At 52.6% G+C, this 21,537-nt stretch overlaps 1 protein-coding gene across 2 annotated transcripts; it reads right to left on the bottom strand.

Annotated features, from left to right (window-relative positions):
* Nucleotides 1–2,093: 2,093 nt before the first annotated feature.
* CAPSL (calcyphosine like) lies at nt 2,094–12,295 on the bottom strand. Of its 2 annotated transcripts, none has more exons than XM_079783756.1 (5): nt 12,181–12,295; nt 9,946–10,082; nt 6,744–6,871; nt 6,248–6,457; nt 2,094–2,293 (listed from the first exon to the last, which is right to left on the bottom strand). In XM_079783756.1, exons 1-5 carry the CDS (start codon nt 12,219–12,221, stop codon nt 2,192–2,194), a joined length of 618 nt encoding a protein of 205 aa, XP_079639882.1. In that variant the 5' UTR covers nt 12,222–12,295; the 3' UTR covers nt 2,094–2,191. The 2 variants fall into 2 exon arrangements, with proteins under 2 accessions (XP_079639882.1, XP_079639881.1); XM_079783755.1 differs by having other exon boundaries at nt 6,744–6,921; nt 12,181–12,244.
* Between the last annotated feature and the right edge of the window lie 9,242 nt (nt 12,296–21,537).

Below are 21,537 nucleotides of genomic sequence, written 5' to 3'. Positions count from 1 at the left end.
CTCGTGGGCGCAGACCGAATCTGCTAGAGGGGCGGTGACTCAATGTGACCAAATGCACTGTGAGGCACGGGTTATCTAAGATCTGAGAGCTCTGCCCTGGGCCCCAATTAGACAGGAAGCTCAGTACAACGGGGGAAGACGAAGCTGATAGCTGCAGCCCAGTCCTTGTTCAGAATCACATGCTAACACTACGGCCCAGTTAAGCGGAGGCGTGACTCATACCCAGAATCAAAGACACAAATCTATCTAGAGCAGTAGGCTTGAAATCTACCGTGTCCAGGAAACTGGGGACCTGGCTGTAGCCACAATCTGCATAGTGCAGGCTCCATAGAACATGGGTATCTCTTCTCCACATTTCTTTGTCATTTCTTCCAGATTTCTACATCATTTCTACATCCTCCCTCATAACACTTGGCATCTTCTGACCTGCCAGACTCTCCAGAAGCCTAGATAATCAATCCAGTGGAAACCCAGACGTGTGTCATTAATATCCAAAATAGCTCGCTTCTTTATCCTCAAGAAAAATGTCCCTCTTCCAGCCTGTGAAGAGGGTGAGAGTTTAGCTTCTCAAAAACACACCAAGTCATTGAAGGGTCTCTCTTAGTAACTGCTATAGTTCACCTCTGAAAACATCTACGTTCACCATTTTTAGGTCAATGTATATCCTGATCTCAACTTCCAAGTCTGAGAAATAAAAAGGAAACAAGTGAACTGATACAAAGCATGGCGGTTATGTTCAGACCCTCAATCCAGAGTCACTTAAAGATATAAGATCTTGGGCGGGGGGGGGGGGGGGGGGGCGGCAGAGGGGGGAGATCAACCAAAGGACTTGTATGCATGCATATAAGCACAACCAATGGACACAAGACATGGGGGGGTGGGATGAGGGCATGTTACAGGGGGTAGGGGAACCTGGGGGAAGGTCTATGGGGGGGAAAAGGAGATATATGTTCTACTATATGTAATACTTTAAACAATAAAATAAAATTTTAAAAGAACAAAACAAACAAACAAAAAGATATAAGATCTTAAAAAATACCATTGTCCCAATCCATCTCCCCAAACCAGGGAAAGAGGAGAGAGAAGGGGTGGGGGGGGGGGGGGTCCCTGAGGAAAAAGATAGACTGGTCATTACGTCCAGTTCTATAGCCAGAGGGCTGGCCAGTGCTTATCTCTGGCCCAGACACAGAGCACAGAGCGAGGGCTGTAGCTCAGCATCTACTTCCCAGGAGCTGAGGCTGCCTTTGTGCAGAGGACTTCCCCAGGGAGCTGCTGGCACGTCCACGACAGGAAGCCAAGGCGTGGGGCCGGGAGGAGAATGCTTTGAGCCACGCAGCGTCAGGAGGGACAGTCTGCTTTGGAGCAGGGCTGCGACCCTAGTCTGTGTCACACCGACCTCCCTGTGCTGGTGGGAAAGTCAACGCTGTTGGCCAACAGCAAGGCGAAGAGGGAGGCACAGTCCTCCAGGCCCAGGCTCGCTGACGCGGTCTGCGTGCTCACAGGATGACACGTCCCCACCGTGGAGAGCACAGCGCAGCCTCGAACTTCAACCACAGAAGCACTGAGAACAGTCCTGGCCCTGCTGCTCAGGGAAACGGCCCTCCCCCGTCTCACACCAGCCTCTACAATGACCCCAAAATGTCATTTTAAGTCCACTCCCCTAACCGAGGCTTCCCTACACTGTAGTCAGAGAAAGGTAAGATTTGTTTATAGAACTTGAGGGCAAAGCATGGTCTCCTTCTGGTCCCCAAATGGGGACTGAAGCACTTAAACATGGACAGTCATAAACACAGAGGAATCCTCCCACCTAGAAGTGAACCGTCTAAAAGGGGGGGAAGATAGGCTGTGGGTGCATGGGTGGGGTTATCGTTAAAATATTCCCATTTTTATCACTGGCCAAGCAACACACCTCATGTTGATTAGACTCCTGTACATACCAGCCTGGCTCTAGGAGCTTTTCAGATTTTATTTCAGCTAATTTCTACTTTAGAGCTAAGGAAACAAGCTCAGAGAAGTTAAATTACAGTTAACTACTTCATATCTCTGTTTCTGCCCTAGAACACGCTGCTGTTGGCATGGAAGAAACAGTGGGATGAACCTGAACTCAAATATAATCCTGGTTTTGAGCTGATGTTTAACCACTTGGAGCCATGAGGCTGCGCCCAAAGGCCCTGGTCCCCAGTTCATACATTTAGAGCTTCCAGGCGGTTCTCATCATGATGATGAAATACACGTCGGTGTCGATGGACGCGCTCACCCCTGCATAGTAGTTCATAAACTCCTCGGGGGTCACCTGCAGGGGAGAGTTAGAGACAGAAACGAAACTTGGCTTCGCAGGTTCGGCGGGGCCCTGCTCCAGGACCTGCCAATGAAAGGGACCTTTCCATCAGGAGCTGAGGAGCGGCTCTAAGGCGCTAAGAACAAAGTGAAGTGAAGGGGGGCGGGGGAGGCCTGGGGAGAGAGGAAGAAAGTCTTGCAAATGTTCAAACCCGCGGCCTGAATGGAAAGTGAGATCCCGGTTCTCTCCTCCTGTGAAGCAGAAGCCCGTCTGTTCAGGTAAGTGAGCCTGAAACTCAGAATAAGAACCAGGAGTGTTGAACGGCAGTTCATACTGTCTCTCTGTGACGCGCCAAAACAACCCCCCAGGCCAGGGGTCCTCAAACTGTTTAAACAGGGGGCCAGTTCACTGTCCCTCAGACCGTTGGAGGGCCGGACTACAGTTTAAAAAAAACTATGAACAAATTCCTATGCACACTGCACATATCTTATTTTGAAGCAAAAAAACAAAACGGCAAAAACACCCGCATGTGGCCCGCGGGCCGTAGTTTGAGGACGCCTGCCCCAGACCCTTGTTTCAGAGCGAGGAATGTTTTACCTTTCAAAACGGGGAGCTCTGTCCTGTGGGGAAAGAAACCATTTCGAGTTAACCATTCCAGCCTGGTTAGAAAAATCATAAAATATGTTCGGGTTATCTACATACACTCTGTAACGTCCTTAAAGTATTTAAAATTATGAGAAAAAAATTTCTATGGGAGATAGACTCACAGTGCCTCAAAGGCTAATGTCATCCTTAGAGAGTTTCAAAAATATTTATAATGAATATAACATTCACACATGCACAGATGAACACTTCAAAACCTAGATATTTAAAAAATAAGAAGTGAAAGTCTCCCCCCAGTCAGGGTGGGGTTGAGGGGGAGAGTGGGGGTGCGGACAGACGGCTTCACACAGTATTTGGTGGCTTCCGTACCTCCATCCAAATGGCTTCCGGGGCCCAGGCTGTCTGAGGGTGGAGGGTGGGGTGTGGCTGCAAGACCTATGACATCATTCTGTGACTGCGGCAAACCCCAGTGACCTCATGCTACGTGACAGCTGAGCCTAAATTATTAAAAGCTCACCAAGTTGAACATCAATCTTGGCTAAGGAGGGCACTAGCTTTCTTGTCTTATCCTAAATTCTTATTTGGATACCAACGATATTTTTTTAAGCATAAATGAGAGCACTGGCTTCAAGGATAGCTATAACTTCACCATAAGAAGTCTTAGTGTGTAAAACAACTCAATTTGAAAATGATAAATTAGGGGCTAATTGTTCTCTTTATAAAAGAATTTACCCTGGAGTTCCTTAACCTCGACAGGTCCTTGTGTGTTTAAAATATGATTCAGCGTACAAAGGTTTAACTCACACCTCACTTTTCGGAAACATTTTCATTCTGTCTAGTCAATCCCTGCGAAGCCCTTAACATGATGCCCAGTAGATAACAAGTGCTCGATAAATGGCACCCTGACCCGTAATTATGCTAAATGAGATTAGTGTGTGTATCGAATTCAGTAATTAAACACAGACACTTCTGAATCTTCTAGAGGCCAGAATCTCAAACATGAATGTGAAGAAGAGTTATCTGGGGCACTTATCACAACTGCCAATCCTTGCTTGAGCTCCACCCCCAACCCCACCCCCCCAAAAAAAAAATCAGATTCTGTCGTTTTGCCGTGTGGCCAGGAATTTAATAAATTCATTAATTTATTTAAAAAATAATTAAATTTTAAAAAAAAACACAAAAATAACGAGTGATGACCATGCACAGTCAGAATGGAGTGTCAACACAGAGCCGGTGACAGCCAGGTGACAGGAATGCTGAAACTGCCGCAAACTCCAGTGACCTTTGTGAGCTCCCCATGCCGCTAAGACAAATGTCAAAGGGAGAGGGCGGGAACCTGAATCAGCTGAATCACAACTGGCTGCCTGACTGGGTTAGAGCCCCCGGCAGCCAGCGAGGTTTCCCGTGGCAACAAGGAGGAACCACCTGCAGGACAGAGGCCAGCACCCCCGGATCCCAGGTGGCGTTGGGCTAAATTGGGGAAATGGCAGTTGACTATTTTTCCACAGATCAAAGAGCAGCGATATTAGAAGAAAACAAAGAGTTCTGCTATCTCTGTCCCCAAGCATTTGCTCCATGGAATCTGGGACACACACACACACCCTTTTTTCAATCTACCCCTGCGATCCCCGCAGTCTAACGTGGAGGACATGTCTCTGTCCCTGGCAGGAAGATGCCAGTAGAAAGGCAAGAAAGTGCTCGCTCCCATCTCACTCACCCACTAACAGGACTCCCCAGGAGGCTTCGTGAGAAAGGTGGGGGAAAGTCCCTTCAGAAGGGGGAGGCCAGTCTCCTCTTCCTGTCACCGCCATCTCTCCTTCCCGCCCACTGTCCCACTAATCCTTCTTGCGTGGCACAGGGGCTGGGGTGGCCTCCCCAGGGGTCTGCCCAACTGACTATCAACCCAGGAGAGAATGCCCTTCCCCCATCACCATGGCCTTCAGGTTCCCTAAGAGCAGAGCTGGTTCTGGGTCCCAAAGTCCATTGATGGCTGTGGATAAGGCTCATGGCATTTTGGTCTCAGTCTAAACATAATTATAAAGATATAATTCCTGCCCAGCCAGTGTTGCTCAGCAGTTGAGCATCGACCCAGGAACCAGGAGGTCAGGGTTCAATGCCCAGGTTTTGGGTTCGATCCCCAATAGAGGGTGTGCAGGAGGCAGCCCATGGATGATGTTCCTCTCTCATCGATGTCTCTATCTCTCTCTCCCTCTCCCTTCCTCTCTCTTTACAAATCAATTTAAAAAATTTTAAAAAAGAAAAGATATAATTCCTGAACCTACCAAGCTATGCATTTGTAACTTGAAAACAGAGTTAATGGAGAGGAAGTGGTTGCTTTCTTTCTCTCTCTCTCTCTCTCTCTCTCTCTCTCTCTCTCTCTCTCTCTCTTTCTCATATCTCTATTGAATGCATTAGGGCAATGTTTGTTAATAATATAGGTTTCATGTATACAATTCTACAACACATCGTCTGTATATTGTATTGTGTCTTCACCGCCTCCTTCCATCACCATTTATCAGCCCTTTACCCTCTTCTACCTCCCCCCACCCCTCTTTCCCTCTGGTAATCCTCATATTGTTGTCTGTGTCTATGAGTTTTGTTTTTGTTTGTTGTTGTTTTGTGGCTTAATTCCTTCACCTTTTTCACCCACCCTCCTCACCCCGCTTCCCTCTGACAGCTGTCAGTCTGTTCCCTGTATCTATGAGTCTGTTTCTATTTGGTTTGTTAGTTTTTTGTTAATTAGATTGCACATATGAGTAAAATCATATGGCACTTATCTTTCTCTGATGGGCTTATTTCACTTAGCTTTAAGTTTACTGTGCTTTAGAAATGCAAGTTAATTGCAAAGCCTGCTAAAGAGGAAATCAGAATAAATTCTGTCATCTGGCATTCCTTTCACTGAAAACTTCCCTTAAATGGCATTTCTGAAGAGCAAATGAGAATGTGTGTAAAACACAGCAATGTCCTGAAAAGCCCTGTGAAAAGCCCAAAATATTGAATTATGGTCTCATTTTGAAGTTAAATATGTTTTTTATCGTCTAATTCGTTGGAAAGTGTCTAGCAGTGTGTAGTACATATGGTAACCTGAAATGGAATGTTTAATCCAAAAACCCCATTCTCTAGGTGACGGGTAACTAGCTGTGGGCAGATCCCCTACTGATATATGTACACTCGCCCACACACATACACACACACACTTCTTACTACTGTAGTCTTCCACTTTCTAAGTATTCACTAAGGATATGTTTTACTTCTATTTATAGCATCTGTAATATAAGTATTTTTAAGGCTTTGGGCCTATTTCCTATATATTTACAATTACAAATTGGACAGAAGAAATTCCACTTAGATTACACTCTTACTTACCAATCCATCTTTGTCATAGGGGGAATCAAAGTTATCCAGAAATTTCCGGAACACTTGTTCCTCAGACCAGTCTCCGTTCTGGTACTTGGGATGGTGTTTCACGTTGTACACCCCGCGGAGGTCGTCAATGGTGATGACACCGTCTCCAGTCTTGTCTAACTTGCGGAACGCCTGCATGATCACCTCTCTTCTGGCTCTGGACATGGGAGGCTGGATCAGTAGGAAAAGCACACAGACAGACACAAGCACGTGAGCTCTTTTGTACCCCACGTGATAAAATATCTATTCCTCTCCAGGATGTCTATTTAGAGGAATTCGTTAGCTGTGTGCCATGACATGGTTTGCACATGACCGCCCCCAAGGCCCTGTCTGCTCTGCATCTCCCGCCCATCACCTTCACAGCACTCACCGCTTCTGAAAGCAAAACCTCACGATCGCCAGCCCACACCACGTGGAAGTCACACGCGCCAGACCCTCTGGCTTCCGGGCCACTTACTCTCAAGGTGAGAAGAAACTCGTTAAAGTCTATTGTTCCACTTCCATCTTTGTCGAACCTCCGGAAAAGCTCCTCTGCTTCCTCCTTTTCCATGACCACCGCATAGTCATTTAACCCTTTCACGAATTCTTTGAAATCAAGAGTTCGGTTATTATTGTCATCCATGATTCGAAACACTCTGAAGAAAATACACACACACACACACAATTTTTTCAAAACTCACAGAGCACAAGACTTAAAAAGAAAACCACTCTCAGGGCTTTTCAAGGTAAAACACAAAAGTCTTAGGTTCTTCTCCGCACCCTCCTCCCGAAACTGGTCAGCCTCTTCCCGGCATTCCATAAAAGAAAAAAAAAAAAGACAGTACTTTGGGGGAAAAATGTACTGTGTAATTCCAATTAAACGACATTCTGGCAAAACTATAAAAACAGTTAAAAGATGGGAAGACAACAAAATAGGTGAAGCATGGGGGATTTCGCAATGAAACCGCTCTGTATGACATACAGTGGTGGGTACATACATTACGCATCTGCTAAAGCCCATAAACGTGTACAGTGCAAAGAGTAATCAGTAATGTATATGGTTTTTAAAAAACTACTTAGGAAGCCAGGGGATCCCAGACGGAGAATTTTTTTTTAATATATTTTATTGATTTTTTAAAGAGAGAAAGGGAGATGGATAGAAAGTTAGAAACATCGATGAAAGAGAAACATCGATCAACTGCCTCCTGCACACCTCCCACTGGGTACGTGCCCGCAACCAAGGTACATGCCCTTGACCGGAATCAAACCTGGGACCCTTGAGTCCACAGGCCGACGCTCTATCCACTGAACCAAACTGGTTAGGGCTAGACGGTGACTCTGACTGTACTATGAAGGTGTGAGACAAGCTCACTAAAGGGCAGGGTGGTGAAGGGGCTGATGTAACCAACTTTGGAGCTGAGTAGAGTCAGGAAGACTAAAGAGGCAAGGAGCGGCACAGAGCGCTCTCCTCTGCTGGTAAAGATGCTTCCCATGGAGATGAGCTAATGACTGCGGCCTGCGGTCCGGGGGTACGTATTGGAGTTGAACAATTAAGTAAATGGATGGCAGGTGGTGGAGCCAGGGTTCTCACTGTGGGAAGGGGGATGAGCAGATAACCTAGGGGAGGAGACCAGAATGACCTGATTCACCTGGTAATAGGTGAGAGCTGGAGACATCCGCATGAGCTCCAGTTTAGTTTGACATAAGCACAGATGATTACATATAACAACATTTATAGAAATAGAGATAGATTAATGTACACACTTATATCTCGTTGTTCTGTCAGCTCAGAGGACCTAGAAGGGACACGCCAGCAACAAGAAGCACCTCTGGAGCCTAGACCTGGGTGTCTAATACAAGTCTCCAGTAACCGGAAGTGGGCTTCTTAGAGAAACTGCTGACTCGAATTCGGGGGCAGAATATATGTGAGATGAGCTTCAGTGTCTTGTACGAGAAAGTAAGAAAGTGCCCCAAACAAACACACAAAACCCTGCGTAGATGGGGTACGTCAGTGGGGCCCAGGAGCCAACAGAAAGAACCCCTCAGATAAAACTAGAATAATCTGAGCAATAAAGTAAAGTAGTGTTGGGTTGCAACCCAAAGAATGAAATAAATACCCACGAGTCCATACTGGTATAAGTACATGATTGAATAAATAAATGCGGGGGAAGAGACAGGTTTCCCTTCTAGAAGAATTCCAAATAGATTATGTTCAGGCTCTGCCCTCGAGGAGGAAAGGCATAGTCCCCTCTGCCTACATTTTAGTGGCTTCACCTAGAGACTTCCTTCCGCAGAGCGCCATATGCAGAGGGAGGGGGAGCAACGTCACATTGGAGGAGCCGGACACTGTCTCAGGCAGGTGAGGTGATCAAGGTCAGCACCAACAGTGAGAAATCAGGTTGACAACACGCATCCTTGATAGGATGCCGTGGTCCCCCGTCTCATCATGAGGGAAAAGGGGGAGGGACCTCCACTTGAGTGGAGGAAAGATTCAGGGAAGGGCAAGACCAGTAAAGGGGAGGGGCAGAGGGCACAGCCCAGCAAAAGGCCAAGGACGAGATAGTGCCTGTTCACAGCAGACTGGCCCTCGGTAGAGAGGCTGGTAGGGTGTGGGGTGGTAGGGTGTGGGGTGGAGACGGCGGTGGCAGCGGGAGGGACGGGACTGGATGGCCCAGGAGAGGAAGAGGGGGTAGTGGTCCTGAGGGGTCTGTGCCAAGGACAACGAGGTGGACCCAGGATGAAAGATGCCAAGGTTGAAGTGATATGCCATTGAAGGGAAGCGGGCGGGGCTTCCCATTGGACTGTGACAGCCCGGCCACCGGGTCCCTATGCCCACAGCCTGGGCTCTGACGGACCTGGGCTTAGTCTGGGAAAGTGGGGCTGTTGACAGTGACACTCAGGGTGCAGCACCTGTGGGAAGTGAAGCCTCCCACGGCCTCCAGGTGTGAGGTTGCCCTCCCCCCTCACGCCCTGCGCCTTTCTGACCTACAACTTCTCCCGCTGCAGGCCCCCTGTTCAGCGACTCTCGGCCTCCCAGTCCAAACTGGTCACGAGCCCTGGAGGAGCCTTGTTACCCCGGGAGTGCCCGGGAGTCACCTGGGGGTCCCCGGACGTGAGTCCCCGGATGTGCCCAATGCCCAGGGCAGGCACCCATCACAGGGGCTTGCAATCCTTTCCGCTGGGCTTCGCAGTCCCCAGGACTCCCCGCTCTACCAGAGGGCGAAGACCAGGCCCTACAGAGCTGGGGACCCCCTGGTGCTGAGCTGCTTACCAGCCCAGGGGCGATTTCAGAGCCCCTGCAAGTGAGGGGACAGGACTACCTGAGAGCAAACCCCGCATTCGTCTAAGTCACTGCCCTTCCTCCCCCCTGCAGGTCCCTGTGGGCGCAGCTGCAGCTTCGGGGCGTCTCTCCCCTGTGCTGCCGGGGTCTGTAGCCCCGGCAAGCACCCGCTTCACCTCCGAGTTCCCAGCAGCTGACTCTCTCAGAGCACACACGGGCCTTGCCGAGTCTGGGACTAAGAACCGAACATGGTCCCCAGGGACTGATCCTCCCACACGTGGCCTTGGCGATCGGGAACCGAGAGCCCAGGGAGAGGCTTGCTCCAGGCCGCGCTAGTGCCCACCTCGCCTGGCCGTGCCCCGCCTCTCCTCCAGGGCCCGCCACCCGGCCCGGGTCCTACCTGCCAAGTCCTTTGATGCCCGCCGAGCCCCGCGCCAGGCACTGCAGCCGGAGCCTCTCGACGGGGTCGGTGGCCGTGGTGAGCTTCTTCTTGGCCTGGATCGCCATCTCCCGGTCGTGGCGTGCCGTCCCCGCCATCTGCAAGGGAAGCCACAGCACATCAGCAGAGCGCGCCTGGCCACCTGCCTCTGGCTGGAAATGTGTGGCCCTTGCTCTCACTCACTCCCCAAGGACACTCCCAAACCCCCCAGGTTTCCCAGGTTCAGGGGTGCCTGTCGTATTTCTTATCACTGCTCTGGTCCTGAGGACCTCTGATTCCTCCAACCTGGACAAGTTTCAAACATGCGGCCATTCCTCCATATGTTCTCATCTTTCTGAGGCCCTCCCACCCCATAGCATGCAGTCCCTTTTCTCTCGACTCTTTTTGAGCCAAAATTCTATGCTGTATGCTCTTTTGCTGTTGTTGTTAATCCTCACCCAAGGATATTTTTCCATTTAGTTTTAGATAGAGTGGGAGGGAGGGGGAGAGACAGAGAGAGAAATGTTGAGGTGAGAGAGACACATAGATTGGTTGCCTCCCACAGGCACCCTGACCAGGGCTGGGGATCCAGCCTGCAACCGAGGTACGTGCCCTGGACCAGAATTGAACCCAGGACCCTTCCGTCTGGGAACCGATGCTCTATCCACCAAGCCAAACTGGCTAGAGCTATGCTTTATTCTTTTACTTAGAATTCTCCATTTTTCCTTCGACTCCACCTGTAATGTTCTCCTTTTTGGTCCAACCATTCATTGTTATTGCTTCTGCCTTCACTGAGGTTCTCCACCCTGGTTCCTCCCAGCAACTAGTATGTTTTCCTTGACTAACAGGTTAGTGTCCATTGAACACCTGACTAGGTTCTCAGGACAGAAACAGGTAAGTAGACACCACCGCTCTCCGGACAAACAGATTTGTCTTTTTTTTTCTCCTGTTTCGCTTAAACATGAGAAGTGGGAGGGAGGTGGGTGTGGCGAAGCTGCAGCTCTTTGGGGTCCCTGAGCAATGGACAGGCTCCTGCAGGTGGCCTGGGTTCTGAGAACGCGCACAGCAGTGCAAACCCGGGGCTGGGAGCCTGGAGGCCCGGGTTCTAGTTCTGACTCATGCACCAGGCACCAGGGCAGGAGTCTGTCCCAAAACATGTACCACCGAGATGGCAGCGCTGCACACAGCCTCCCTGACTGCACAAAGCCCCGTCTGAGCCTCCGGAGTCTGCGTGGTCACAAGAGCCCATCTAACTGGGCCCTGCAAGGCCCAAAGATGCTGACCATCCGGTGCACGTGGCCGCAGCGCCCCCTGGTGTTGGCATCGCGTCTGCGCATCCTTGGGGCCAGGTGCTGTGGGTCCGTTCCTTCCACAAGTGTCTACAAAGGCTTAGGGGGTGGGTGCAGCGCTCTGCTGAGGCAGTGACAGACAGTGCTAAGGGCCTGCAGGAGGGGGAGGCGCACCCCACTACTGAGCTGCCAGCTGGGAGTGGGGCTTTCTGATGACCCCTCAGAGGAGGAGAGGTCAGCTTCCATCCTCAAGAAAGGGGCAGCTCTTCAGCTGGGGTCCTGGGGAGGGAGGGAGGGGGGCAATGCAGGGGACAGGGAGCGAGAAAACAGCAGGGTGCAGGTGCGTTAGTGTGACTGGGAAGTGGGGGGGGGGGGGTCCTGGGTGAGAGAGAGTTGTGGAGATGGGGAGGGAGGTGGAAGGGGAAACTGGAGACAGGGGAGCCTGGGCAGATCACACAGAGCCTGGGACACCAGGGGGTCGGGAGTTTGGGTTCCGTGCTGAGAGCAACGGGAGACCCAGCGGGTTCAGATGAGGGGTACAGTCTGCCCCATAAAAGGGCCCTCAGGAGGTCCTGCGGCCTGGAAGGAGGCCTGGCCGTGTGGACAGAGAAGACAGAGCGACCTGAGCGTGCCATCCGAGGGCGGGGAGGGCCCAGGGGTGGCGTCCAGAGCTCTGGCTCGGGCTCCCCACTCCCACCCCCACCCCCGTGGCCGGTGCGAAGGAACAGCCACGGAGCAATGCAATGCAGAGGCCTGGAGATGGGGCACGGGCTGGGTGGAGGCACCAGCAGCGAAGCCCAAGGACACTTGGTGGCCATCGCCCCCCGGGCTCCTGCGTCCCGCCGTCCTGGGCACAGCCGCCTGCCACTATCAGAGCTCTCTGCCTGGGTTTCGAGGACCCCTGTGGGTCGGACAAAGGAAATCTGACCGTTCGTGGAGGCTTGTCTTCTGGTTCTCAGCAGAGTCCATGGAGTCCTCTTGCTGAATTCAGGGACAGAGTTAAACTGACCGGGACGGGAAACACTCCCAACTCCGGCTGCACTTTATTGGGTTGTCTTTGGTGCCTCCTAGCGGCAGTGAACTGAATTACACACTCTAATCTCCGCCTCCCTGCCTCCCGCCGCCCCCAGTGCTGGGTTGAGTCTACAGCCAACAACCTGCAACACAGAGGATGGTCTTAGGGCCAAAGAGGGCGCCCCCCAGACATCCATAAAGAGAAAGCACCCCAGATCCTCTCTGATGCAAAATCCAAAGGAAACCTCTCCCTCCGCCCCCTGAAGAACCCTCCCACTTTGGGTTCTCTGACACTACACCCCAGCTTTCCCCTTTCAGGAAAAGACAGCTGCATGAAGGTGCTGACACAGGTGTGGTGAGTTCGGAGGAGTGTTGGTCTGTGGGAGAGCAGAGAAGGCAGGGGGGGGGGGGCACAATCAGGAATCAGGAGGGCACTGCAGCACGTGGGTGCGGAGGGGGACAGGTGAGTCCTGGCCACCCACTGAGGAGGGAGAGCAGGCCCCCCTAGCTGGACGGGAGGTCCCTGAACAGCCCTTTGCAGCCCCTGCTTGGGGTGCTGAGACAGACGGGGCCAGCGTGCACGGGGAGGAAGTGCCCTATTGACCGGGTGACATGGCCCGGCCTGTGAGAGCTACCTGCAGAGCAGTCCAGCCTCTCCCCAGGCCTCCCCCGCCCGGAAGCCATCAGCCCAGTCGCCCAGAGCCAGGCCTCGCAGTGCTTTACCTTCACATTGTCAGGCGTCACCTGTGCCATCGCAGTAGCCACCTCAATAGCAGGGGACCTGGAGTGGCTGTGAGAGCGCCATGTGGTCTTAGAAAACGTCCTGCTTTTCAGAGAGAAGAGAGGGGAAAGCCCAGGTGAAGAGCAGGTGGCTACTGACTGCACTTGTGGGGCCTCACGCCCGTTCCCGGCGGGAAATGGATTTGCCTCACATGAAGTTCGCATCCAAGTCCAAAGGATGCCGCCTCTGCTAGCGCTGTCCTGACCCTGCGCACAGGGACCGCCCTCGGGAAGGCCAGGCCGCGGTGTTTTCCTCTTTCCCTCTCCACTTGGGGCCTGGCTGTGAGCCTGGCACTTTGACTGAGACTCAGCGGGGTTTGTTGTCCTTGAAGGCAATGGCTGCCACCTCTCTGACTCCGTCCGTTCAATAGTTAGCTGTAGTACATGGTGGATGATGAAAACTGGGGGTCCTTAAGAAGTTCCCCCTGAGAAAGGGCCGCTGGGATCAACATCCGGTCCCCGCGGCGAGGGTGGCCCGGCTCTGAGCCGGAGGGAGAGACGCAGACAGCTGGGGAGAGAAGACTGGTTCCTGCTGTGGGTGCTGGAGGCCCCCAAAGAGACACACGGACAGGTGTGCGGGTGTTGCCATGAGAGTGCCTTCATGGAGCCCTCCTGTTTCCATTGTCATGCTCATTATTGGTATCAATAATAAAGAGAGCAAAGGCGAGGCCAGGCGGGATAAGCATGGCCATCTGGGCAGCCTCCCGGGTGCCTGCAATTCTCACGCTCCCCAGGGAAAGTGGGGCCGCTCCCTAAGTCCCTGGGAAGGGATGGCACAGGGGAGAGCTGGGCCCATACACCCTGCAGCCAAGGCGGCATAGGGGAGGGGCTTTAGGAGGCACAGGGGAGGGGCTTTAGGAGGCACAGGGGAGGGGCTTTAGGAGGCACAGGGGAGGGGCTTTAGGAGGCACAGGGGAGGGGCTTTAGGAGGCACAGGGGAGGGGCTTTAGGAGGCACAGGGGAGGGGCTTTAGGAGGCACAGGGGAGGGGCTTTAGGAGGCACAGGGGAGGGGCTTTAGGAGGCATAGGGAGGGGCTTTAGGAGGCATAGGGAGGGGCTTTAGGAGGCATAGGGAGGGGCTTTAGGAGGCATAGGGGAGGGGCTTTAGGAGGCGTAGGGAGGGGCTTTAGGAGGCACAGGGGAGGGGCTTTAGGAGGCATAGGGGAGGGGCTTTAGGAGGCACAGGGGAGGGGCTTTAGGAGGCACAGGGGAGGGGCTTTAGGAGGCACAGGGGAGGGGCTTTAGGAGGCACAGGGGAGGGGCTTTAGGAGGCACAGGGGAGGGGCTTTAGGAGGCATAGGGAGGGGCTTTAGGAGGCACAGGGGAGGGGCTTTAGGAGGCATAGGGAGGGGCTTTAGGAGGCACAGGGGAGGGGCTTTAGGAGGCACAGGGGAGGGGCTTTAGGAGGCACAGGGGAGGGGCTTTAGGAGGCACAGGGGAGGGGCTTTAGGAGGCACAGGGGAGGGGCTTTAGGAGGCACAGGGGAGGGGCTTTAGGAGGCACAGGGGAGGGGCTTTAGGAGGCACAGGGGAGGGGCTTTAGGAGGCACAGGGGAGGGGCTTTAGGCGGCATAGGGGAGGGGCTTTAGGCGGCATAGGGGAGGGGCTTTAGGAGGCATAGGGGAGGGGCTTGCTGTCAGTCTAGCCTGGGGCCGGGGGTGGACCCCCTCAGGAGCCTCAGCACATCACCTCATGGGGTGGGTTCTATCAAAATTGACGCCCTCTTACAGGATGTCCACAGGGACCCCGAAAGCCTGGGCCACCTGCCCGAGAATGTGCCACGGGGCCGGGGCCGAGGCAGGACTGACATCAGGTTGCCAGTGGTCGCCTTCGGCAGCTCCGCCAATGGCTGGCACATCGCTCTGGGGATTCAGGGAAGGGCCGGCTCCAAGGAAGAGACCGCCTGGCCTGCCGGGAATTTTTACCGCGGAGAGAAGTGGGGGCATGAGCACAGAGCAAAGCCTGACACCCACGGGCCCTCACATCCTAAACATGCCCCCCCCACCTCAGGGTCCTTGCTCGAGTCTCCAAAACCTTCGGGCTCAGTGTGGACTCTGACTGGTCGACATGGGCAATTTCACTTAGTCTCTTCCTCTGGGAGCCATAGTTGGGGTTTGTTTGTTTAAATAAAGGGATGTGACATGTGTGTTTTTTTAAACTTAAACTCAAAGCTACTGTGCTGATGGCCTTCTTTCTATTCGTTTATTCTTTTCCCAAACGTCATTTCAAAAGCTGTTTCTGCAATTTATAAATATAGGACAGATTTGGTTTTGGTTCGGCTTGCCAACTCCCACATAAGATTTTAAGCATGGCTATATGTCGTCTATATTTCCCACATAAGCACACTGTGGGAATAGAAGTCATTGAAGTCTGGCATCTGACCTAAATTTCCCCTGCCCCAAAGTGCGTTTTCTGACGATGTTTAAAATTCAGGTTTCAGCCATGTCAATATGCAGGTATTCCCAGAGCCTTTTATTCTTCCCACTGATCTTTGGAATAGGAATTAAGTCCTTATTTTAATGTCTATGATACGGCCCAACTTAAGAATGTTTCATTAATTTCATTGTTATGAAGTATTTTCTTTATACAACTTCTTGATATTTCACATTAATCATTCAACCAGGGGTGGGGCTAGAGCTAGGTAAGGTAGGTGCCTAAGGCCCAATGTTTAAGGTGGCCCTCAAGGTCAAGATGGTGCCAATGGCAGCCTTGCACTTGCCCAAACCTGAGAGGGAGTGTTTTCTTAAATACTTTACCCCAGGTACCTACCACGCCTCCCCCAAGTCCTGGCACTAAATTCAATACAGGTTTATTGAATACTCATTAGGTGCCACACAATAGCAGTGAATGAGACCGCCAAGGTCCCTGTCAGGCGTTTACCCTCCTCAGGGTAGTTTTCTTTGTGTTGAATTTGAATTACAAACATGTTCCAGACACTGCCAACTGGCTGATTCAAAGGCCATTCCAACCTCATTTCTTCAGTACATTCCCGTCTCAGTTGGCGGCCACGTGAAACCAGTTCTGGCTAAAAGATTCACCTGGAAGTTCTAAGGGCTCAGGGAGCGTGCTCCTGTCGCTTTGCCTCCTCCTGCCTTGAACAAAAATGCAATGCCTAGGTGCCCATCAGCAGATGACTGGATCAGAAAACTATGGTACATCTATATAATGGAATACTATGCTGCCATAAAAAAGAAGGAATTCTTACCATTTGCAGCAACCTGGATGGAATTGGAGAGCATTATGCTAAGTGAAATAAGCCAGTCAATGAAAGAAAAATACCACATGATCTCACTCATTCGTGGATAATAAAGAACATTATAAACTGATGAACAAAAAGATAGATATAGAGGCAGTAAAGCATCAAACAGACCGTCAAATTACAGGGGGAAGGTTAGGGAGAGGTGGGGGAGATAAGAGATCAACCGAAGGACTTGTATGCATGCATATAAGCATAACCAATGGACGCAAAACTCTGGGGGGTGAGGGCATGTATGGGAGTGGGGGGGGGGGCTATGGTAAGATATGTACACATATTAAGGTATTCCTTAGTAAAAAAAATGGAAAAAATTAAATTAAAAAAGCTGTGGGACTTTTACACAATGGAATATGATGCAGCTGTAAAACAAAGGGATCTCAAAAACGCAATGCCTGGAGCTGCGGCAGCCTTTATGCAACCATGAGGAAGAGACAAGGGGGTCGCAGATACCAACTTACAGGCCTCGCGCCTCTGGGCTGCTGAGTCGGTGTAACCAGCGGCCTGAGGTCACACTCCTGTCACGGGAGAAACATAAGCTTCTATTTGTTGACTCCATTGTTGGTCGGGGCCACTGTTACTGCAGCCAAAGGTCTTCCTAACGGTCACAGTCGCCAAACGCTCCCCCCTGCCGTGTTTGGGTTGGCTCTGGTGACTGACCTTGGCCCGGGTGAACTAACTAGCAACCCAGTGTGGGGAGAGGGGTGAACTAACTAGCAACCCAGTGTGGGGAGAGGGGTGAACTAACTAGCAACCCAGTGTGGGGAGAGGGGTGAACTAACTAGCAACCCAGTGTGGGGAGAGGGGTGAACTAACTAGCAACCCAGTGTGGGGAGAGGGGTGAACTAACTAGCAACCCAGTGTGGGGAGAGGGGTGAACTAACTAGCAACCCAGTGTGGGGAGAGGGGTGAACTAACTAGCAACCCAGTGTGGGGAGAGGGGTGAACTAACTAGCAACCCAGTGTGGGGAGAGCGGTGAACTAACTAGCAGCCCAGTGTGGGGAGAGGGGTGAACTAACTAGCAACCCAGTGTGGGGAGAGGGGTGAACTAACTAGCAACCCAGTGTGGGGAGAGGGGTGAACTAACTAGCAACCCAGTGTGGGGAGAGGGGTGAACTAACTAGCAGCCCAGTGTGGGGAGAGGGGTGAACTAACTAGCAACCCAGTGTGGGGAGAGGGGTGAACTAACTAGCAACCCAGTGTGGGGAGAGCGGTGAACTAACTAGCAGCCCAGTGTGGGGAGAGGGGTGAACTAACTAGCAACCCAGTGTGGGGAGAGGGGTGAACTAACTAGCAACCCAGTGTGGGGAGAGGGGTGAACTAACTAGCAACCCAGTGTGGGGAGAGGGGTGAACTAACTAGCAACCCAGTGTGGGGAGAGGGGTGAACTAACTAGCAACCCAGTGTGGGGAGAGGGGTGAACTAACTAGCAGCCCAGTGTGGGGAGAGGGGTGAACTAACTAGCAGCCCAGTGTGGGGAGAGGGGTGAACTAACTAGCAACCCAGTGTGGGGAGAGGGGTGAACTAACTAGCAGCCCAGTGTGGGGAGAGGGGTGAACTAACTAGCAGCCCAGTGTGGGGAGAGGGGTGAACTAACTAGCAACCCAGTGTGGGGAGAGGGGTGAACTAACTAGCAACCCAGTGTGGGGAGAGCGGTGAACTAACTAGCAGCCCAGTGTGGGGAGAGGGGTGAACTAACTAGCAACCCAGTGTGGGGAGAGGGGTGAACTAACTAGCAACCCAGTGTGGGGAGAGGGGTGAACTAACTAGCAACCCAGTGTGGGGAGAGGGGTGAACTAACTAGCAACCCAGTGTGGGGAGAGGGGTGAACTAACTAGCAACCCAGTGTGGGGAGAGGGGTGAACTAACTAGCAGCCCAGTGTGGGGAGAGGGGTGAACTAACTAGCAGCCCAGTGTGGGGAGAGGGGTGAACTAACTAGCAGCCCAGTGTGGGGAGAGGGGTGAACTAACTAGCAGCCCAGTGTGGGGAGAGGGGTGAACTAACTAGCAACCCAGTGTGGGGAGAGGGGTGAACTAACTAGCAACCCAGTGTGGGGAGAGGGGTGAACTAACTAGCAACCCAGTGTGGGGAGAGGGGTGAACTAACTAGCAACCCAGTGTGGGGAGAGGGGTGAACTAACTAGCAACCCAGTGTGGGGAGAGGGGTGAACTAACTAGCAACCCAGTGTGGGGAGAGGGGTGAACTAACTAGCAACCCAGTGTGGGGAGAGGGGTGAACTAACTAGCAACCCAGTGTGGGGAGAGGGGTGAACTAACTAACAACCCAGTGTGGGGAGAGGGGTGAACTAACTAGCAGCCCAGTGTGGGGAGAGCGGTGAACTAACTAGCAGCCCAGTGTGGGGAGAGGGGTGAACTAACTAGCAGCCCAGTGTGGGGAGAGCGGTGAACTAACTAGCAGCCCAGTGTGGGAGAGGTTCGGGCCCTCTTCTCTCGGTAGCATTTTATCCACATTTGCAGCCTCTCGGCGTCTCTGGCTACGAAAGAGCGAGAGAAACTGCTCAGCATGGTTCTCAGGGAGAACAACGTGCTACCGGCCCCGGTTTCATAAACTCAGAGGCCCGGGGTGACCGGTCCTTGTCATCATGCGCTTCCCCTGGACGTCTCCCGCCCCAGCTGCCTCATAGCCCTCTCCTGGCCCCCTCCTCCCTCTCCCTCTTCCCTCTGCTCCGCCGTGAGTCTCTGGGGTTTTTGCCAGGAAATTGCTGGCAATCTATTCTGCGCCAGGCAGCCAGGCAGGTGGAAGGTCTTACAGAAGCAGAGCGAGGGAATATCCAAACTGCAGGAAGGACGCACGGCTTCGGCTGGGTTTGTTTTCCGAAAAAGAGCAAAGGAACAGAGCTTGTCCCGAGCTCGCGGGTTTCATGACTAAACTCGCAGAACCAACCACCCAGCAGGTAGTTTCCAAACGCCCCGTTTTGTTCGGGTTCCAAACCCGCGGCAAGGACAAACCCCAGTGAGCTCGTCCTCCACCTGCAGATGGTGGGGAGCCACAGCTCCGACGACCATTTGGCTTCTGCAACATGAACCACCACAATCACCTACGTGTAACGCCTTTACGGTCCCTGCGGATGCTCCTGTTGGAGCCGCTGGCCTGTTGAATGTTTGCTTTACAGCCACTTAGAACCCCAGTCAACTGTTTGCATCCTTCATGCTCCAAACTGAAACTTCCAGAAAAATCAAGAGGTGCTACGCAGCGGCGAGGTTCTGGGGCTCCTGGATTCTCCCGGCCTCCCCGGCTCCCTCTTTCGGCAGGCCTGGCATTTTGTCACCAGCCCAAGCTGGTCTCCTCTGAAAGCTCCAAATTCAGCCTCAGCTCCTTCCCCCTCTCAGGGCCGTCCTCCAACCACAGGTGCTGGTGACCTTGGGAACCGCTGGGCTCCGGGGCCTGCATTTCCATCACAGCCATTGCTCGCCTCATTCCTGCCCTCTCTGTTCTAGACACTTTCGTGCATCATCCTGACCACCCCTTTCCAGCACCTTCTCTCTCATTCTTCCCCGTGAGTCTCCTTCCTTCCCTCCCTCCCTCATTTCACCTGCCTGAGCTCAGTTTTATCAACGGTCACCCAAGCTGGTGACGGCAGTCCCCCCCAAACACTGCGCACTCCAGTACCCACTGCACAGGGGCTGCTCAGCCAAGTTCATTTCCTTCCCCTCCCCCGAATGAAATGCATGGCTGTACCCCTGCATCTCAGCCCCTCTTCCCAGAGATGTGGCCGTCAAGAGCTCGCATCAACCCTTTGAGTTGCTCTTTGGAAAGTACCATCTATCGTCTCATTATTATTATTGTTAATTATTATTATTTAGCCAAAACAAAATAAAAGTGATTAAATCAACATAACAAATTTGTAAAAGTTGATTTACCTTCAATGCTCACCTGTTGCCACCAGTTGCTTGGAGCTGAAACTATGGACGCTCTCTGCTGCATCTGGAAGACAGGCCCCTCCCCTCCGCCTCCTCCCTCTTACCTATCCTCACACCTCCCTCTCCCTGCCAATTGGATGGCTAGGAACACCTGCCGCAGACTCACAGCCTGATTGGTCAGCTCCCTGTCAATCCCTAGCCGGGCCGGGCCTTTTCTCAAGTTTACAATGTGGTTGCCTAGGAAATGCAGGGGTGGTGAAAGCCTGTTTGCCCGCCTAAGAGAAAAGCCAGTGGGAAGCTTCACGGGCAGCTATTCGGTTTCTAGAGAGGCATCGGAAACCGTGTTTTATAAGAGAACATTCAGCAAATCCTCTGGCTGCTCTGAGGCAGCCCCTTCCTGGCCTCCTGTTGTCCCCAGGGGCTCCCTGCCAGGCTGTGTCACCATCAGGTGACGCTTAAAGCAGCACACGGGGGAGCAGGCAGGTGCAGTTAACAGGGACTGGGTTTCCCTCCCCCGCCCACATCCACACGCCCATAGGATGCCCTCTCCCCCTGTGCCGACCATAAGACTGCAAAGACTTTCTTTTAGAACTTCTGTAGGCTCCACATTTATTTTTAGGTCTATGATGCATTTTGAGTTCATTTGAGTTCATTTTCGTGTGTGGTAGGAAGCAGCAGGCAATGTCTCCTGTGTAGGTTATTTAGATCAACTCCCATTCAGTTATGCCATGGTTCCAGTACATTTTGCTGGGAAGATTTTACTTTTTCCATGGAATTCTCTTTGCATCTTTGTCAAAAACCAACTGAACATCCTAGTGTGGGTCTGTTTCAGAAATTTGTGTCTGGAGCGGTAGCCAGGCACGAGTCAGAGGGCCTTGGCTTCCATGCGATGGAGCCACCAGCCGATTTTCCACCTAAGGAATATTCTCTACCGCGGGGGGGTGGGGGGGTGGGGGGGTGTAAGTGGAATGTTTCCTAAATCAAGGCTGTCTGGGGCACCACCACGGCCACTGCACCTGAGGCCCCAGAGCCTTCCGTGTGGGCTCCAGGCCTCCCCTCGGGTTTCTGTTACCTCATCTCTGACCGTGGGAGCCTGGAGAAGGGACCTGTGGACAGTGGGACACGGCATCACCTGTGGAACCGAGGCAGGCCCGCTCAGGCCCAGCAAAGGAGGAGCTTCGCAGGCGGGGACTGGGGCAGAGACGAGGGGGAGGGGGTCCAGGGAGGGGCTGTCCCTGCCTCACTGCGGGAGAGGACGGGCTCTCTGAGCTTTGAATGAGATGAAAAGGAGACGCAAGAGGTTGGTCCAAAGTGGAAGAACTGGCCAAATGTCTTCTGTCCTATTCATCAAAAGCG

Source organism: Cnephaeus nilssonii (assembly GCF_951640355.1).
Source record: "Cnephaeus nilssonii genome assembly, chromosome: 2".
NCBI classification, from domain to species: Eukaryota; Metazoa; Chordata; class Mammalia; order Chiroptera; family Vespertilionidae; genus Cnephaeus; species Cnephaeus nilssonii.
The sequence above is the reverse complement of the archived record's forward strand: the minus strand, read 5'-3'. Positions and strand labels throughout refer to the sequence as shown.